This window comes from Rhinichthys klamathensis, unplaced genomic scaffold, assembly GCF_029890125.1.
Source record: "Rhinichthys klamathensis goyatoka isolate OS25496 unplaced genomic scaffold, OSU_Roscu_1.1 h1tg000289l_1, whole genome shotgun sequence".
In the NCBI taxonomy this organism is placed as follows: domain Eukaryota; kingdom Metazoa; phylum Chordata; class Actinopteri; order Cypriniformes; family Leuciscidae; genus Rhinichthys; species Rhinichthys klamathensis.
The window spans coordinates 774,094-791,221 of NW_026606808.1; the positions used below are offsets into that span (position 1 = coordinate 774,094).

A 17,128-nucleotide genomic window follows, 5' to 3' on the forward strand; every position below is an offset into this window, starting at 1 on the left:
TGGTTTCCGCAGCGTTCCCTTCCCTTTTCATGGGTTAGGGCACGCTTTCCCAGTGTTATTCAATGTCCACTGAGTGGGTCTTGCGGAACAGCAGTGTGACTTCCTAGCTAGCTCCCACAATTTGTGAAACTGCTTGGGTAGCTTAGCTGGGTACTGGAAGGGGCATGGCGCTTTGTTAGGGATCCCAATTCGTCAGGGAACTCCCCGACGACACGTTGGAGTTCCCAGGACGAAAGGGAACGTCTCGGTTACGTATGTAACCCTCGTTCCCTGAGTACAGGGAACGGAGACGTGTCGTCTCTTCGCCATGTTGCTGTACCTTCGCGGAGGTCTGGACTCTGTTCGGCTCCTCAGCGAAAAGCGTCAATGCAATGTTTACTTCCGCTTTTTATATCCACGCTAGTAGGCGGCTCGCGGAATGCAAATCTTGTATGCCAATGTTTATTGGCTCGTTTTTAACTCTCTCGAAGGCAATAGGCTCCCTAGCGTGATCCCAATTCGTCAGGGAACTCCCCGAAGACACGTCTCCGTTCCCTGTACTCTTACATACGTAACCGAGACGTTTTTATAAATGACAATTTATGCGTCGGAAGTGGCGTACGCCTCTTTCAGGGCCTGTTTTGTGCGTATATACGTGACGCAACGGTTATAAATGAGGCCCCAGAACAGTCCCCTTACGCTCTCGTTTGAAGCAGTTTCTCAATAAAAACAGGATGGTGCACATTTAAGGCCTATATCAAAATAGGCTATTAGCATGCATCCATAATACCAACACAGTGGCATATTTTTGAACGATAATTTTTGAAGATTTTGTAAAGCTGTGTCATGTGAAGTCTTTTAGAGTCTGAAGCTGTTTAAAAGTGTGTGGAATGTGCGCTTTTTTGTTTTTAGTTTGTTGCAAAAGATTTATTTTAAATAATTTATAAAAGACTTTTGGTTTGCAAAGCCCACTTCTTCTTTTGCTATTTTCCTAATAAAATACGTAATTAAATAATGTAGATTTTTGTTTTTTATCTTTCAAATTACATTCTGAAAATAAAAACATGCACCCAAGTTTTCTACAAATACAGGTTTCTAAATATTTTCTGAAATCTTAATATAATAAAATAATTATAATAAATATAAATGTAATAAAACATGCAGAATTGTCTTTTTTTCCAATCCACAAAATTCCCAAGTGAACTGTTATTTTTTTATCATAACGGGATGAATATGTGGGCTAGTATTTTATGTGGGATATAATTCTGTTATTGATACAACATTTGTTTAGCATTTTCCTTGCTTTGACCCAGATCCTTTTATGTGTTAAAAGTTGTCATGACATCACATGTTTGATATGCGTTTATAACTGAAAAGGGGAAGGTTGTAAATTATTTATAGGTCTATAGGCTACGTGGTTTAGGGGATAGCTCAGGGTTAGTATTATTATTACCCAGTCACTGTAATAAGTATAGTAGGCTATGCACATGGGGAACGGGACTGTAAAAGTGCTACCAAAGTTTTTTTTTTTCAATAGTAGCCCTATAGAACTTTTTTGCACACTTGTTCCCTACTGACGAAAGGAATAACGCCCCTGGTCACGCCCTCTCCATTTAACGCGTTGTGAGCTGAGGTTTGCGTGTGTTTTCACTATTTGTTGTGACGGACGGACGAGCAGAGATGTCAGGAATTGCGTCGAAGCTCCAGCAAAACAGGGCTCGAGCAGCGGGCTTCGGTACCAACGCTCAAGCGTTCAAATTCCTTAACCAGGACTACGAGGCGCTCAAGCGCGAGTGTCTGGAGTGCGGACGCTTATTTCAGGATGACACGTTTGAAGCCAATACATCTGCGCTCGGGTTCAAGGAACTGGGACCAAACTCCTCTAAAGTGCGCGGGGTTGAGTGGATGAGACCAAAGGTGGGTGTAATACAGACCTTTTATAGCTATTTAAAATATTTAATAAAAAAAAATGAAATTGCACTGGTTAAACCTTTTGTAGCTATTCCATGTTTTGATATCTTTGGCATGGACATTTCCCTTATTTGCATGTTTGAAGTGGGCTATTCATACCCATAGTAACACATACTGGACATTCTTCTCGAACCAAGTTCAAATCTCCACTTTGACTACTTCTCTTACTGTTTTGCTCTAGGCTAAAAGTGAGCATCACCTTACTCATCTTGTTCTGTGTTCGGTAATTACAATAAAGCTCCCTGTATCTGGGTGTGTTCACCATCATTTGTTTTTTTGAGGCACTATATGAACAGGAGGCTTCACTTGTCAATAATTATTATAGTTCAGTCAGATCATTGTACTGAAAGATGAATGTGATTTCAGAAAAACAAATACACATCAGTGTGTTTTCAAAAACCATCCAGGCAGCCATGAAAGAACAAAAAGTCTACACTATGACCATGCAAAGCCATTGCTTGTTAGTCTGAACCTGACAAACTGGTTCAGTGCCAGACAGACCAGGAAATTATAGGAACATATGCTCCCCCAAGAGCATTATCATTTTAAATGCTGCATGCACTGCTTTGTGAGCCGCGTTATGCATTACTGGTTGCCAGAAGACCTTTTAGATTCAATTAGAGTAAATATGATCCTTACAGCTGGGATGATGGTTGGTTATTGTTGTATTCAAGAATGGTGTCAGTTAGACTCACAGCTTTTTTTTTTTCCAGAGGTATAACTGTATTCAAACCATTTTTAGAATAAATATCGTGGCCTAATGGTTAGAGAGTCGGACTGCGAGTTCGATTCTCAATACTGGTAGGAAATGACTGAGGTGCCCTTGAGCAAGGCACCTAACCCCCAATCGCTCCCCGGGCGCCACTTATACTGTAGGGTATAAGTCATTAGAAAACCTTTGAGATTGAAGAACACAAGATGCACTTGTCACTTTCCACAAATACACTTATGTGTCCATATAGGCAACTCCGACATTTTTGTTGTAAAAACTATTACATTTATTAGTATTATATACTGTATAAAATACCGTTAAAAGTAGCTTGTCCATCAGAGGTCTTGGCCTTGATAGCCTAGTATTCAACATTTAAAATCATACAAAAATATAATAATTTTGACACACTGTTGGACTGAAATTCAGTGTTATATAAAGAAAATCCAAACAAATTTGTAATAATTAAAATAAAAACAATTTATTGAATAACGAAAGAAAAAGCTAATATTTGGCTATATCCAACATTTTTCAACCCTGTTATGACTTGCCCCCTTATAGAACATGTAACATTCATTAAAATCATAACACCTAAGAAGAAACAACATTTGGTAGGAGGACAAAATAATCTAAATTTGTTTTATTTAAGCTAATTTTGCAACCCTGTCCTGCATTTAATTCCTGTTATAAAAAAATGAAACTTAAAATTGTAACACCCAAGAGGACATATCATTTGGACCCTTCCAATGGCGGGAAGATCAAATTACTTCATTTTCATTGTACATTTTTACACACATTTCAGAGTTAACTGCTCAACCATTCAACCCTGTTACTCAGGTCATTGTAAAAAAAAAAAAGACCAAGCAAATATTAAAATAACCCCAAAATAGCTCCTTCTGAGTTATATGTTATGTAAGCAAAGTGTTCAACCCCATTACTTGGCCCTATTTTGTTTCCTATTGTATGGATGAGCCATGTGTTTGATCATGTTGATTCAGCGATTAACTCATCTCTTGTTAAGGTAAATCTGTGATTCATGTTTTTGGAATGCATGTTTTGTCATCCAGCAACTGACGTCCAACCCAGCGTTCATTAGTGGAGGAGCGACCAGAACGGACATCTGCCAGGGTGCTTTGGGTGAGTCCATGTACCTGTAATATTAGCCTATTGTTGAGCTGCTGAAACTTTAGAAATGTTGATAACAAAAGATCATGTATAGAACTGCCCCAAATAGAATGGCCATCAGAAGACACAAAAGCATTTTTTTCTGATTTGATTCTGATCAGATTTGCAACACCCTGTTTTAACACACTAATTCAATATGATCCATTTTTTAATTATTATTACATTGTCTATTTCCTCATATCTGGGAATTATATTAATTACATATCTTAAAGAACTGAAAATAACTACCAGGCTCAGTAGAATCTGTGGAATGGAACAGAATTCCTATTGTAGAATATGGAAAAAGCAAAACCTTTTTGTCTAGGTTGCAACTCTAAATCCCAAACAAACACATAAACACACCCTGTCAGACCTGCTTTATTCCATACAACCCAAACACTTTTGTGCTTTTTTCCTATCTTGGATCAAACGCCACAGGTTTCTCACATACAAACATCTCCCTTCAGTTTTCCACTCTATCTGAAATTGTTTGTCACTGATAAGAATCACAATCATGCTGCATTTGCTGAGTTGATGCCACATACTGGCTATAAAGAAAACGCCTGTGATGCAAATGAGTTTGCAAAGTGTGTAGGAGGAGCAGGAATAATAGGATGGGTGTTGTCCCGACTCCCGAAGCATGGGAGAACAACAAAAAGCTTAGGTCGATGAGAATTTCCGTTTCACCAATGATATCGCAGCTTGTCATTGTTGAAGTTTTGCTTACAATAGTGAGTTTGTAGATGTTATAGTTAATTTAGCTCATTTAGTTTTGAACACAAAATGATATCACATCTCCCGACTGGTTTTCCAGGTGACTGTTGGCTTCTAGCTGCCATCGCTTCTCTTACCTTGAACCAGGACGTCTTCGGCCGCGTCGTCCCGTCTGGTCAGAATTTTGACGAAGGCTACGCTGGAATATTTCATTTCCAGGTTAATAGCCTCTCGTCACATAAAAGCCAACAAACCAAAAATATTACGACTGATTTTGCTGTTTTATGGGCACTACAAATACAGATTATTTGAATGTTCCCCCGTTCACATATGTCCATGTCTCTTCAGTTCTGGCAGTACGGTGAATGGGTGGACGTGGTCATCGATGACCGTCTGCCGGCAAGAAAAGGAGAGTTGCTGTTCGTCCACTCCGCCGAGGGCTCTGAGTTTTGGAGCGCTCTGCTGGAAAAGGCCTATGCAAAGTGAGGATTTGTAGATTAAAAGTATTTGTCGCTCAGTAGATTAAAAGTTGTAGCCTCAAACTCATTTACACTAATAAAGAATAAAGAAATGAAGTGAAGAACCTTTCCATAGAACCTTTCCATTCCACAAAAGGTTCTTTGCATGATTAAAATGTTCTTTATACTTAGGCATGTTTACACCTGGTATTAAGATGGGTTTTGGTTGATTGGATCACAAGTGGACGACGCTAAGTACACATACAGGTGTGAACGGGGTCTAAAGCGGTTTTAGTTTGTCCACTTTCAACCACTTCCAGAGGTAGTCAAAAACGCAATAGACCGGATTGCTTTCGTAGTGTAAACGCTCATGTGATCGAATGTGTTCGAACAGCCACACAAGACACCTGCTCTCCTCCTACTGACCTAATGCGTAAACATTATGGGAATCGCTCTAGCCAGACGGGATTTAAACTTTGTCGGCTAAAGACCTAAGTTTAGTTTGAAGATAAAAATGTACCAAGCTCAATATTGTCTGACCATTCCTGATTTCTAACACACACTCACTGCGTTCGGTCTTGCTTATGTTTATCCTTCGTCTCCGGTCGTGTTCAAATGTAAATTGCTCTAGCTTATTTCGTCAATTAGATCTGAAAAAGCCCGTACATTTACCCGCCCATAGACCCTCCCCTCGAAGAAATCAGGACAGAAGTGGTCGCAAGTGGACAAATAGATGGATTAAAACAGCAGGTAGGGGTGTAACGATTCATTCGTTTTCTCGATGCATCGATTACAAATCCTGACGATGCATATGCATCGATCTTGAAACATGTATTTCGAATTGTGAATCGTTTATTTCGGTCAATATTCGATTTAAAATGCTAAGAATCGAATAATTTGCGATTCTATATCGATTCAGTGCTTTAAAACATAAAAACAGTCATTAAATGACTACATGCGCGAATTATGAGGCGTTGTGCGGCGTCATTTCGCGTCCTCACAGCTCTCACATACTCGCTGCACTCTTACCATCTTTCACTGGATTTCGCTCGCGCTCGGTCCCATATAGCTCTCATCTGCAGACTTTTGAGCAGTCCGTGTTTGAGCTCTCCTCAGGACAGCCATTGGTGTTCACATGAGCAGATGACAGCTCTCTATCGAGAAAGCAAGCCATTGATAAAGCTGCCATATCATTGCGCGGTCACTGCTATGAAACAACGCGTTCGTTGCGTGGAAACGTCACCGTTATTTTCTTTAAGATAAGATACTGAAGTTTTACGGAAATGGGTCATACCCGTCCTGAGCAGTTAAAGTAAAACCCCACTTATTCAAGGGTGCGCATTTATTACATGGAAAGAGAAAACGTATAATAGGTGTCTAAAATGTACACCGATTAATCATGAATGATGAATGAAATGTAACTTAATGTCGTTAAACTGAACTGATGAAATAACTACAACATTAATTACACTGAAATAAGAGCGCGTGGTTTATCCATCAATCAGATGCGCATTAAAGTTGCATTCGTAATCGTTAATATAGCACAAGTAGACAGCCGGCGCGTTTTCTTTCAGAATCACAAGGAAAATGTTCAGTCGGATAAAGAGAAAACAAAGAGTATAGCTATTCCATGAGGAAACGTTAGTTAAGGTTTTAGTTGGGAAAGTTCATGGTATTTTTAGTCTCACAATGGAAGGATGTTTAATGTAGGAACACTTTAAGGTTGTGTATCCATTCCTACAAAATAGTTAGCATGATGAACTATACTTTTAAAGCCTTTTTAAATCTTGGTTTACATTTTTACTAATGCTAATTTATAGGCTTTGGAAATATTTTTTATAAGAATAGATTCATTAAAAACTAACATGAACTAACGTTAACAATAGACAAAATGTCGTTGTTTTTCTTTTCTTTCTTTTTGTTCCCACTCTCTGACCCCCGAAGCCAGCTGTATAATTCACACCCTGACTAAGACCCATTGGGGGAAGCATTTAAATAATCCTATGAATGCATATAAAAAATTAAGAATCGAATCGAATTAATTGAATCGCATCGAATTTTAATGTGAATCGCATCGAATCGAATCTTTCTGAATTTGCAAAAATCGTTCTTGAATCGAATCGAAAACCTATGAATCGTGAATCGAATCGATTCGCTGCCTACCCAAAGATTCACAGCCCTAACAGCAGGTGTAAACGGGTATGTGTCTCCCTCGTCTACTAGTGATCCGGTCGACCAAAACGCATCTTAATACCAGGTGCAAACATGGCCTAAGAAGAATTGGTATTTTAAGAACTTCTCACTGAAAGGTTATTTTGAAAACCAAAAATGGTAGTGGTATTTTTAAGAGTATATATAGCATGACTAAATGGAGTAGACTTCTTCAGAAATAAAAGCGGAAAAACTACTTCCTTGTCCTCAGGCTGAATGGCAGCTATGAGGCTCTCTCTGGTGGCACCACCACAGAGGGATTTGAGGATTTCACCGGAGGCATCGCTGAGGTCCACGAATTGGCGAAAGCAAGTCCAAATCTCTTCAAAACCATCCAGAAGGCTTTGAGCTGGGGCTCACTGCTGGGCTGCTCAATTGACGTGAGAAACTCCATATTTATGTATAACCTTGTAATTATTAGCAGTTTGTAACCAGATCTGTTAACTGTCAGTGAACTGTAATTACAAGTCATGCATAACTGGTTCTGTTTTGTGTCCGGTTGCTTTAGATTACAGACAGTGCAGATTCAGAGGCGATTACTAGTCAGAAACTGGTCAAAGGACACGCCTACTCTCTTACAGGAGCCGAAGAGGTCGGTGGTGAGGAGTATTTTTAAGCATTTCTGTGTCATTGGTTTGCATAGATCATTAAATGTTGCCCGGTGTCTGCACAGGTGGAGTACAGGGGCGATTTAACCAAACTGGTCCGGATCAGGAACCCCTGGGGTCAGGTGGAGTGGACCGGACCCTGGAGTGATGGGTGTGTAAACCGGTGTTGGCTTCAAAACACACAATGTGACATGTCTGCAAATTGATTAGCACATAAAGCTATAATTCTGGAATCCGTTTGAGGAGAAGAGGTTATGCAGGTGGTGTTGCGGAAAGTAACCACACCCACCCATGGCTCCTTTCGGACATGTGGGAGAGACCTGAGTTGCTATGGGAACTCTGTTTAAGCCCTCATGCCCTCAGGTGTTGGAAGAACAGGTTCAGTGTCACCCATCCTCCTTGTCACGCTGAGTACACCTAACAACTCAAAGCTCTTCCTCGTTTCACAACTAAATCAACAGACTATAACATACTTAACCTATTTACACTTGACTCATTCCATTTTTAAAATTATTTTTATATAGTTTATATTATAATTATATATATATATATATATAATGTTGTATTATAAAGAAAAAAAGAATAAAAAAAAAGAAAAATGATTTATTATTAAATGAATATTTTTAATAAGCAAGGATGCATTAAATTGATCACAATTGACAGTAATATTAAAATAAATGCTGCACTTTTGATCTTTCCGATTCATCAAAGAATCCTGAAAAATCGTATCATGGTTTCCACAAAAATATTAAAGGGATAGTTCACCCAAAAATGAAAATCCAGCTTTGATCACAAGAATAAATTACATCTTAAAAAAATATTACAATGGAAAACAGTCATTTTATTGTAATCATATTTCACAATATTACTGTTTTTACTGTATTTTTTATTAAATAAATGCAGTCTTGGTGAGAATAAGAGGCTTCTTTTAAAAACATATACAAATCTTACAGCCCCCAAACTTTTGATCAGTAGTGTGTATATACAGTACACATACATAGAAACTAGCTTTTTTTTCCAAGCTGGATTTAACAATTTAGCTATATAATGACCTGCAAATTCACTAAAGGTCATGTGATTGGTCTATAGGTCGACAGAATGGCGTCAGGTCAGTGACAGTGACCGTGAGAAACTGAGCTCCAAAGCAGAAGATGGAGAGTTCTGGTAACCTGCAAATGTTTTATTGATTCATTTTTCTACATTTTTATTTAGCATTTTTCCTGTTCTGCTGTCTTAGATCATTGACAAGATATATCTCTGCATTGTCATACTCAGGATGTCATACTCTGATTTCCTGCGTCATTACTCGCGGGTGGAGATCTGCAATCTGACCCCTGATGCTCTGTCAGATGACAGCGTCAATAAGTGGGCGCTGTCTAAGTTTGATGGCAACTGGAGGAGAGGATCTACTGCTGGAGGCTGCAGGAACTTCCCAAGTAATGAACTGAATATATTACATTATATTACATCAAAGTGAATCTTTTAATAACCAATCAAAACAACATAAAAAACAAAAAGATACTAAACAAAAACAGCAACAAAAAAGTATAGTCAACTAAAACAACAGTAAAACAAAAAAAAGAAACAACAAAAGGTTATTCTACTAAAACAACATACAAAAACGAAAAGAAAAAAATGAAAAAAAGAAATAAAAATAAAACAAGAATATTCAGTAATGAACTGAATATATTACATTATATTACATCAAAGTGAATCTTTTAACAAGAATACAAAAAAAGAATACTAAAAACAACAAAAAGCTAAACAAAATCAACAAAAAAGAAAACAAAGGAATATAAAAAACAACATAAAAAAACAACAAAAAGGAAATAATATAAAAAAAAACAGCAAAAAATCTTGTAAAAAACTAAACAAAAACAACTAAAAAGAAAAAAGAATAACAAACCAAAACAACAGCAAAAAACAAAAAGAAACTTAACAAAAACAGCGAAAAACAAAAGTATACTAAACTAAAACAGCAAAAAAACTAAATAAAAACTCAACAAAAAACAAATAATAGGAAAACAAAAAATAACCAACAAAAACAACATAAAAAACAAAAAGATACTAAACAAAAACAGCAACAAAAAAGTATAGTCAACTAAAACAACAGTAAAACAAAAAAAGAAACAAAAACAACTAAAAAGAAAACAAGAATAACAAACCAAAACAGCAAAAAAAAAAAAAAGATACTAAACAAAAACAGCTAAAACCAAAAATATACTCAAATAAAACAACAACAAAAAAAAAATAGGAAAACAAAAGTATATGAAACAAAAACAACAGCAAAAAACAACAAAAGGTTATTCTACTAAAACAACATACAAAATGAAAAGAAAAAAGTGAAAAAAAGAAATAAAAAGAAAACAAGAATATTAAACAAAACCAACAGCAAAAAATAGCACAAAAAAAAGAAAAAAAAGAAACAATTCAACAAAAACAATAGCAAAAAAGTCAATAAAAAAGAATACTAAACAAAATCAACAAAACAAAAGGATACTCAATAAAAACAGCAAAAAAGTAAATGAAAAAGAATATTAAACAAAATCAACAATAAAATGTAAAACAAAATAATCCTAAACAAAAAGCATTTTTTTTGTTTCATATTTTAAAGTACCATTTATTACAACAGAAGCCATGTGTTTGACCTCGTTTTGTTCCGGCAGACTCGTTCTTTATGAACCCTCAGTTCTTGATCAAGCTGGACGAGGAGGATGACGACCCGGCTGATAATGAGGTGGGATGCAGCTTCGTTGTGGGTCTGATCCAGAAGAACCGTCGCAAAATGAGAAAGGTCGGAGAGGACATGCACACCATTGGCTTCGCCATCTACGAGGTGAGCAGCCTAACACCGTCTACACACTGGAAGTACACTCACACAGCCAGACTTCTGACTTTCGTCATAGTCGGATCCAATTTCCAGCTTATTCTGGCCCAAAACTGTCAGAAGTGATAAGAACTGATTCACAAAGATAAATATATCATAAATAACTAGATCTCTCTTATCGTTATCCACAGGTTCCTCAAGAGGTATGGACTGCACACACTGAAGCACAAAATGACCAGACATACAGTACAAATTCCACTAGTGTCTTCATCAGTTCCTCTTAAAGAGAAAGTTCGCTCAAAAATGAACACCAATAATCAAATCAACATTCTGTTGTAGTTTGTCGGGAAGAGGAACGCCCACCTGGATCGTAACTTCTTCGTGCGACATGGCTCGGCGGCCCGTTCGGAGACCTTCATCAACTTGCGGGAGGTGTGCTCTCGTTTCTGTCTGCCCCCCGGCGAGTATCTCATCGTCCCGTCCACCTTTGAGCCCAACAAAGATGGAGACTTCTGCGTGCGCGTCTTCTCCGAAAAACAGGCAGAGTTCCAGTGAGTTCCTGGCTCATTAATTCTGGCCCACAATAAGATGACAAGTCCTATCGAAAGTTTCTGTCTCCTCACTGAAATGTGTTTGTTTTTTAGAGAGCTTGATGACCCTGTGGAGTGCAAGGTTCCAGAGGTACATGTTTGCACCATGTTCAGAATGAATATAATACTGTATTGTGACACAAACATGCATTATTTCAATTTTTATCGTGCAGATTGATGTGAAAGAGGGTGATATCGACGGCCGGTTCAAGAGTCTGTTTGGACAGCTTGCTGGGGCCGTGAGTATTACAGGATAATGATTTAATTATGCTATTTTGGTTCATATACATTTTTCATATCATTTTCCCTTCCACAAGGACGCTGAAATCTCACCATTTGAGCTGCAAAATATCCTGAACAAAGTGATATCTAGACGTAAGCTTTTTGACACTTTTTACAGGCCAGATTACATTTGTAAAATATATAGTAAATCATGTATTTATATAGTAATATAATTAATTCATATAATTTCTGATTTATTTACAAAAAAAACAAAAAAAATACAACAATAAATAAATGTAAATAGATCAATTATATATATATATAAATATATATATATAATTTATTTATTTACATGTATTTATTGTAGAATACGAATATATATATATATATATATATATATATATATATATATATATATATATATATATATATATAATTGACCAAATTTTAATCTTTTTTTAAGGCAAAGACATTAAAACTGATGGATTTAGTTTGGACACTTGCCGCAACATGGTCAACTTACTGGATGTATCCTTTTGAATAAATGCACAAGATTTGATGGACCGGACCAGTTTTACTGAAATAATTAGAAATGACGCAAATAACGTTTGGTTGATGTATTTCTACTCGGTTCTGTTCTAGTCTATTCTTTCCTTTATTGATGTCTCAGAAAGACGGCAGTGGAAAACTGGGCTTGATTGAATTTAAAATTCTCTGGACTAAAATTGAGATGTACCTGGTATGTTTTCATGCCTCTATCATTTTAATTTGTTGTACAATCCAACTTCGAAAGCGGCAGATAGTTTTATATATATATATATTATAATGTCGTAACATTGCGATCCGCCTGTGTTTGTCTTCTGTAGGACATTTACTGTAAAATTGACATGGACAAGTCAGGCACAATGAGCTCTTCGGAGATGAGAGAAGCCGTAGAGAAAGCAGGTCAGATCTTGTGTCTTAAAGGTACAGTTAAGCCAAAAATGGCAATTCTGTTATCATTTAATGTTTTTTTTTTTTTTTTTTGTACAGGCTTCTCTCTGAGCAACCCTCTACACCAGATCCTGGTGGCGCGCTACAGCGACTCCAATCTCACCATCGACTTTGACAACTTCGTGGCCTGTATTATGCGTCTCGAATGCATGTTCAGTGAGTGTCTGATAAAGAGCGCCTTTTGAATAAAGACTGATATGTAAATTGTGCATTTATATCTAAATTCTCATTTGCAGAAATATTTAAAATGCTGGACAAGGACAAGAATGGCACAGTAGAGCTGAACATGATGGAGGTTGGTGTCTTTGTTAGTCATGCGATACGCAGTGAAACTTCTAGAATGATCTAGAATCATGGCATGTTTATGAAGAAAAACATTTTTGGTCTGTTATCATCTTGGTGAATTTCCATTTTCACCAAATGATGAGCCAAAAAAGACTATTGTTTTATTACTTCATGACTGTAATTCTAATTCACATCTCTACACTCTTAGAAAAGAAGGTTCTAGGGTTCTTGACTCAGTTTTAAAGAACCCTTTATGCCAAAAAGGTTCTATATGAGGGGAAATGTCTTGTGTTTAATGGGTAATTTAATTTTTTTCTAGTTTTAATTTGTTTGCGAGCTGTTTAATTCATTAAATTTCATTGAAATAAAAAATGAACTAAAACAAAATTAAATAATTAAAACTAAATCCATAAAATGATCCCATGTTTGGGACCTTAAAATGTTCTGTACATGAAGCGCCTGACAGAACTCTTTAAGGTTCTATAAAGAACCTTCTTCCAAAGGCCTGTTCACAGCAAGGACGATAACAATAAAGGTGTAGTTCTTCAGATCATTCGAAATATAAAAGAATAGCAGAGTTCACCACTATTATAACGATAACGGCACAGAGATTGAACGATAAAAACATTGACAGCCAATCAGAATTCATCCTGCTTTAATAAGAGCTTGAGCATTTAAAGCGAAAGATGACAAATCTGCAGTGCACGCTTATAATAAACAGAACAATATCATCCGCTGGTGTGGACGCTAATATACTTATTGTTATAGTTATCGTTTTTGGTGTGAATGGGACTTAACAGTGTAGAAATGGAAGGTCAAGTTGAGCGCATTGCATTGTGGGATGCAGTTTTCCATCTTTCTATTCAATGCACAATACAGATAAATGGTAAATGGTAAATGGACTGCATTTATATAGCGCTTTCACAGACCCAATGGCCACCAAAGCGCTTTACAATTTGCCTCACATTCACCCATTCATACACCGACGGCGGAGATAATGTGCTTACTGTGCACAGTAAAAAATATATGATCAATAAGTTATGACAACATATGTTTTTACATTGCTTTAACTCATCAAAATAAGCAATTTTATACAAGTTATACACGATTCATTTTTTTAAGTCAGTTTAATGTAATTTAAGTTGAAATGACTTAAACATCCAAGTTGGTTGTACTTGATTAATATATACTGCAGCAACAGTTAGAAAATGATGGTATGCTTTTCCAAATATATCGTTCCCAGTCGATTGACTCTAGAAATGTCTTTTGTCTCCCTCTAGTGGCTGAATTTTTCCATGCTTTGAGGAAAATGTGCAGATTCTGGACCGCTGGGAGATCTGACTAGTTTCTTATGCATCATACTAACATTGACATCCTCTGGAATAACTAAGAGACAGAAGGAAAAAAAGAAAAACTGATGTCGCTATTTGCGTCATAATGTGAAACACAACGTCATGCTACATGTTCTCCAGACTCAGGCCTGCATCAAACTGATCACCATCTTCATTGAGTAAAAAATGGGTTCCTGTGCAGTTATTAGAAATCATATTATGGTGGTTCAGCTTGTTACTTATTGCTTGTTTTGTTGGACAGTTCAGAAGGATAAATATTATAGAGAATACTATGATAGAAGAAAAATACTATGATGATACAAAAATATGTTAGATACAAACGACCGTTTTATGTTTCTGTTTTTAAAAATGTTATCATGAATCATGAAAAATAAAAAAACTGTGAGAAAAAAGATTCTCTAGTGTGATTCCAAGTGTCATGTCGGAGAAAAAAGAGGCAGTTCATCACCTGAACAAAACTATCCCAAATCGTGACATAAAAGACAAAAGGTGTGTGGTTCACCTTCCATTAAAACACAGACACACAAACACGTGTGTGTGTGTGGTCCTGGTAAGCCCTATGTTTTTGGGTAAAATGTCCCCACAAGGATAATTATACCATTAATTTCTCTCTTAACAAGAATCAAAACAGCTTATAAATCATACTAAATAATGTTTTTTGAAAATGTAAAATATAATAATGTGTATAAATGTGCGTTTCCCTTTTTGAGTGAAGTCTTTCTTTACAAATTGACCTCAACAAATCACTTGTCTGGCCTTAAAAATGTACAGAATTATTTATCGCTTCCGCGTAGCCATGTGAACTGGAACTATTTTGACAACGTTTTATCTGTAGGGAAGGGAAGGAGGCCTTCACAGGGGAGAGAGTTTCTTCAGGACTGCGTTGTCGTCATGTCCAGGCGCAGGTCCTGCATCAGATCTGGATACGGCATGGATCCGGCGGACTGCGGTAAACCTCGGGATTAACAGAGAGACTAATATTAGCGTAGGCGCCATCCTTCTTATGATGTAACAAGTACATCAGGATTTGTGGGGAGTGTTCCCGGTTCCGGCTGACCTAATCTATGCAGCCTAACATGGAATTATAGAAGTCTATAATGTGTATGCTAGGCCAAAGAGATGTGTTTTTAGTCTAGATTTGAACTGACAGAGTGTGTCTGCGTCCCGGACAATGTTAGGAAGAAAGTCTTATACACCTAGGATGGCTTGAGGGTGAGTAAATTATGGGATAATACTCATTTTTGGGTGAACAAACCCTTTAATACACAAGAACTAAAGACATTTTCCTCTGTCACGAATGACCTGCAGAGGGCAGCAGAGGAGATCTGATACAAATAGAAAAAACATTTTTTTTTTACCCGTTTTTGCAGAAGCCTTGTGATCTGTCGAGTTCAAGCAATATCACTCGAGCGAGAGCAGCTATACTGAATATTAGACTATGTAGTGCAGTAGCTAATATGACATCTAGTGGGTAATGTTTAAATGATTCAGAGCTCCAGTGAACACACCACAGGTGTGACCAGTGGGTTTGAAATGAAATATAAACAAGCACTTCTGGTTGTGGTGTTCAGGTGTCCACATACTGGCCATGGAGTGTCGTTGTGACAGGTCTTTCTTTCAAGACTTTCGCAATGAGGTAATTCTCATCTTTCCTGCAGACAGTAACATAGACACAGGGGCGGATCAACATAAGGGCTAGGAGTGGCCCCGACATTGGCTATAGAGGGACAGAAAAAATAGTAGGCAATTGGGAGAACCTGAACTTTTCCCCAGTTGACCAATCGCGAAAACCCCACCATGCAACATATTAAACTATCAGGATCTGAGTGAGAGAGGAACCAAATGTGAGTAGATTTGATTAACACAGCAGACAGGACACAAGGTGGAGGATAACCTCTGGGACCAGTCCCTGGTGGAAAAGAACTTAAGAACTGGAGAGGATGTCGCAACACAATACAAATAGTTGCGGATCAGCCCAGACAAGAACACAATGAACCAGAGAACTGATATTTGATCACAGCTAGCTGCCAGGTAAAGAAATCCAGTGGGAAGTCTCAGGAGAAATTTCAGGAGAACACAAGGAAGAACACAATACAACAGGACTAAACAAGACAAGACTTGTAGATAAGTGATGAGTGATGACTTGCTAGGCCTTTAGTTATATGATGGGTGTAACAACAGAAGATAAGGTAATTCCAGTATCCTAGGGGGTTTCCCTGGAGATAAACAAGTTCATACCGGTTAATACACGAGTGATGCGGGCCCTCTGGAATAGATAAAATATGTCGTTCCCCAGTAAACAAAAGCCTCTGTGTCTATATTACCTGCAAGACTCAAGATCACAAGGACAACTCAGTGGGAAGAGGCAGCAAGAGAACGCACAAAATAATAAAGAACTGATAAAAGATAAAGAATCAAGTAACAAAAACACAAGATAAGAACAAAAGAGAAATTAACTAAACTAAAAGCAAATAACTACATTATACAAAACAAAAATAAAAAGGAAATACACAAGGCTGATAGAGATTGCTAAAGAAAGAAAATAACGAAAATACTATAAAAAAAAAAAACTAAAGTAGAAGTCTTGAATAAGCAACTTAATCAGAAAAGAAACGAGCAAATCTTTGACAAGGATACACAAGAAACTGTAGCAAAGACTTTGGCTGCATGCAGCGTTTGCGCACAAAGGTTCCTCGCAAAACTAATTTCGGACAGACTTTTGAGGCAGTGTTACTGTTTAATGATCAACAGCAAAATAGAGCAAGCTTTGGTGAAAACTACACTGTAAAAAAAATCTGTAGAAATTACAGTATTACTGGCAGCTGCTTGCCAGTAACTTACCGTAGTTTTAAATTGATGTTATTTACTGGCAACAGTTTGTTCAAAGTTAAATGAACATTAAACATTAACAAGTCTTTATCTTTACAGAATAAAACTAAAATAATAGCCTCATGCAAAGCATTCTGGAGAAACCAAAATCTAAAGGAAAAAAACAGAAAAAGGTTGATGAAGATTTCTGGTTCCCAGAATGCTTTGCATTAGATT

General features: G+C 37.1%; 1 protein-coding gene across 1 annotated transcript; it reads left to right on the forward strand.

Moving 5' to 3' along the window:
• The first annotated feature begins 1,592 nt into the window (after nt 1-1,592).
• Nucleotides 1,593-14,444, forward strand: capn2l (calpain 2, (m/II) large subunit, like). The gene is made up of 21 exons (XM_056269773.1): nt 1,593-1,896; nt 3,727-3,796; nt 4,638-4,756; nt 4,886-5,019; nt 7,418-7,586; nt 7,715-7,798; nt 7,880-7,965; nt 8,904-8,978; nt 9,090-9,250; nt 10,481-10,650; nt 10,833-10,844; nt 10,981-11,192; nt 11,286-11,322; nt 11,405-11,470; nt 11,549-11,606; nt 11,917-11,981; nt 12,124-12,192; nt 12,320-12,398; nt 12,486-12,602; nt 12,683-12,741; nt 14,012-14,444. Exons 1-21 carry the CDS (start codon nt 1,660-1,662, stop codon nt 14,033-14,035), a joined length of 2,103 nt encoding a protein of 700 aa, XP_056125748.1. The 5' UTR covers nt 1,593-1,659; the 3' UTR covers nt 14,036-14,444.
• Nucleotides 14,445-17,128: the final 2,684 nt, after the last annotated feature.

Bases quoted from the DNA above. Each gene is read 5' to 3' on its own strand.
- capn2l (XM_056269773.1), top strand. From the start codon at position 1,660: ATGTCAGGAATTGCGTCGAAGCTCCAGCAAAACAGGGCTCGAGCAGCG. The intron at 12,399-12,485 runs GTCAGATCTTGT...TTTTTTGTACAG, and splicing joins AGAAGCCGTAGAGAAAGCAG to GCTTCTCTCTGAGCAACCCT. The intron at 12,742-14,011 runs GTTGGTGTCTTT...GTCTCCCTCTAG, and splicing joins TAGAGCTGAACATGATGGAG to TGGCTGAATTTTTCCATGCT.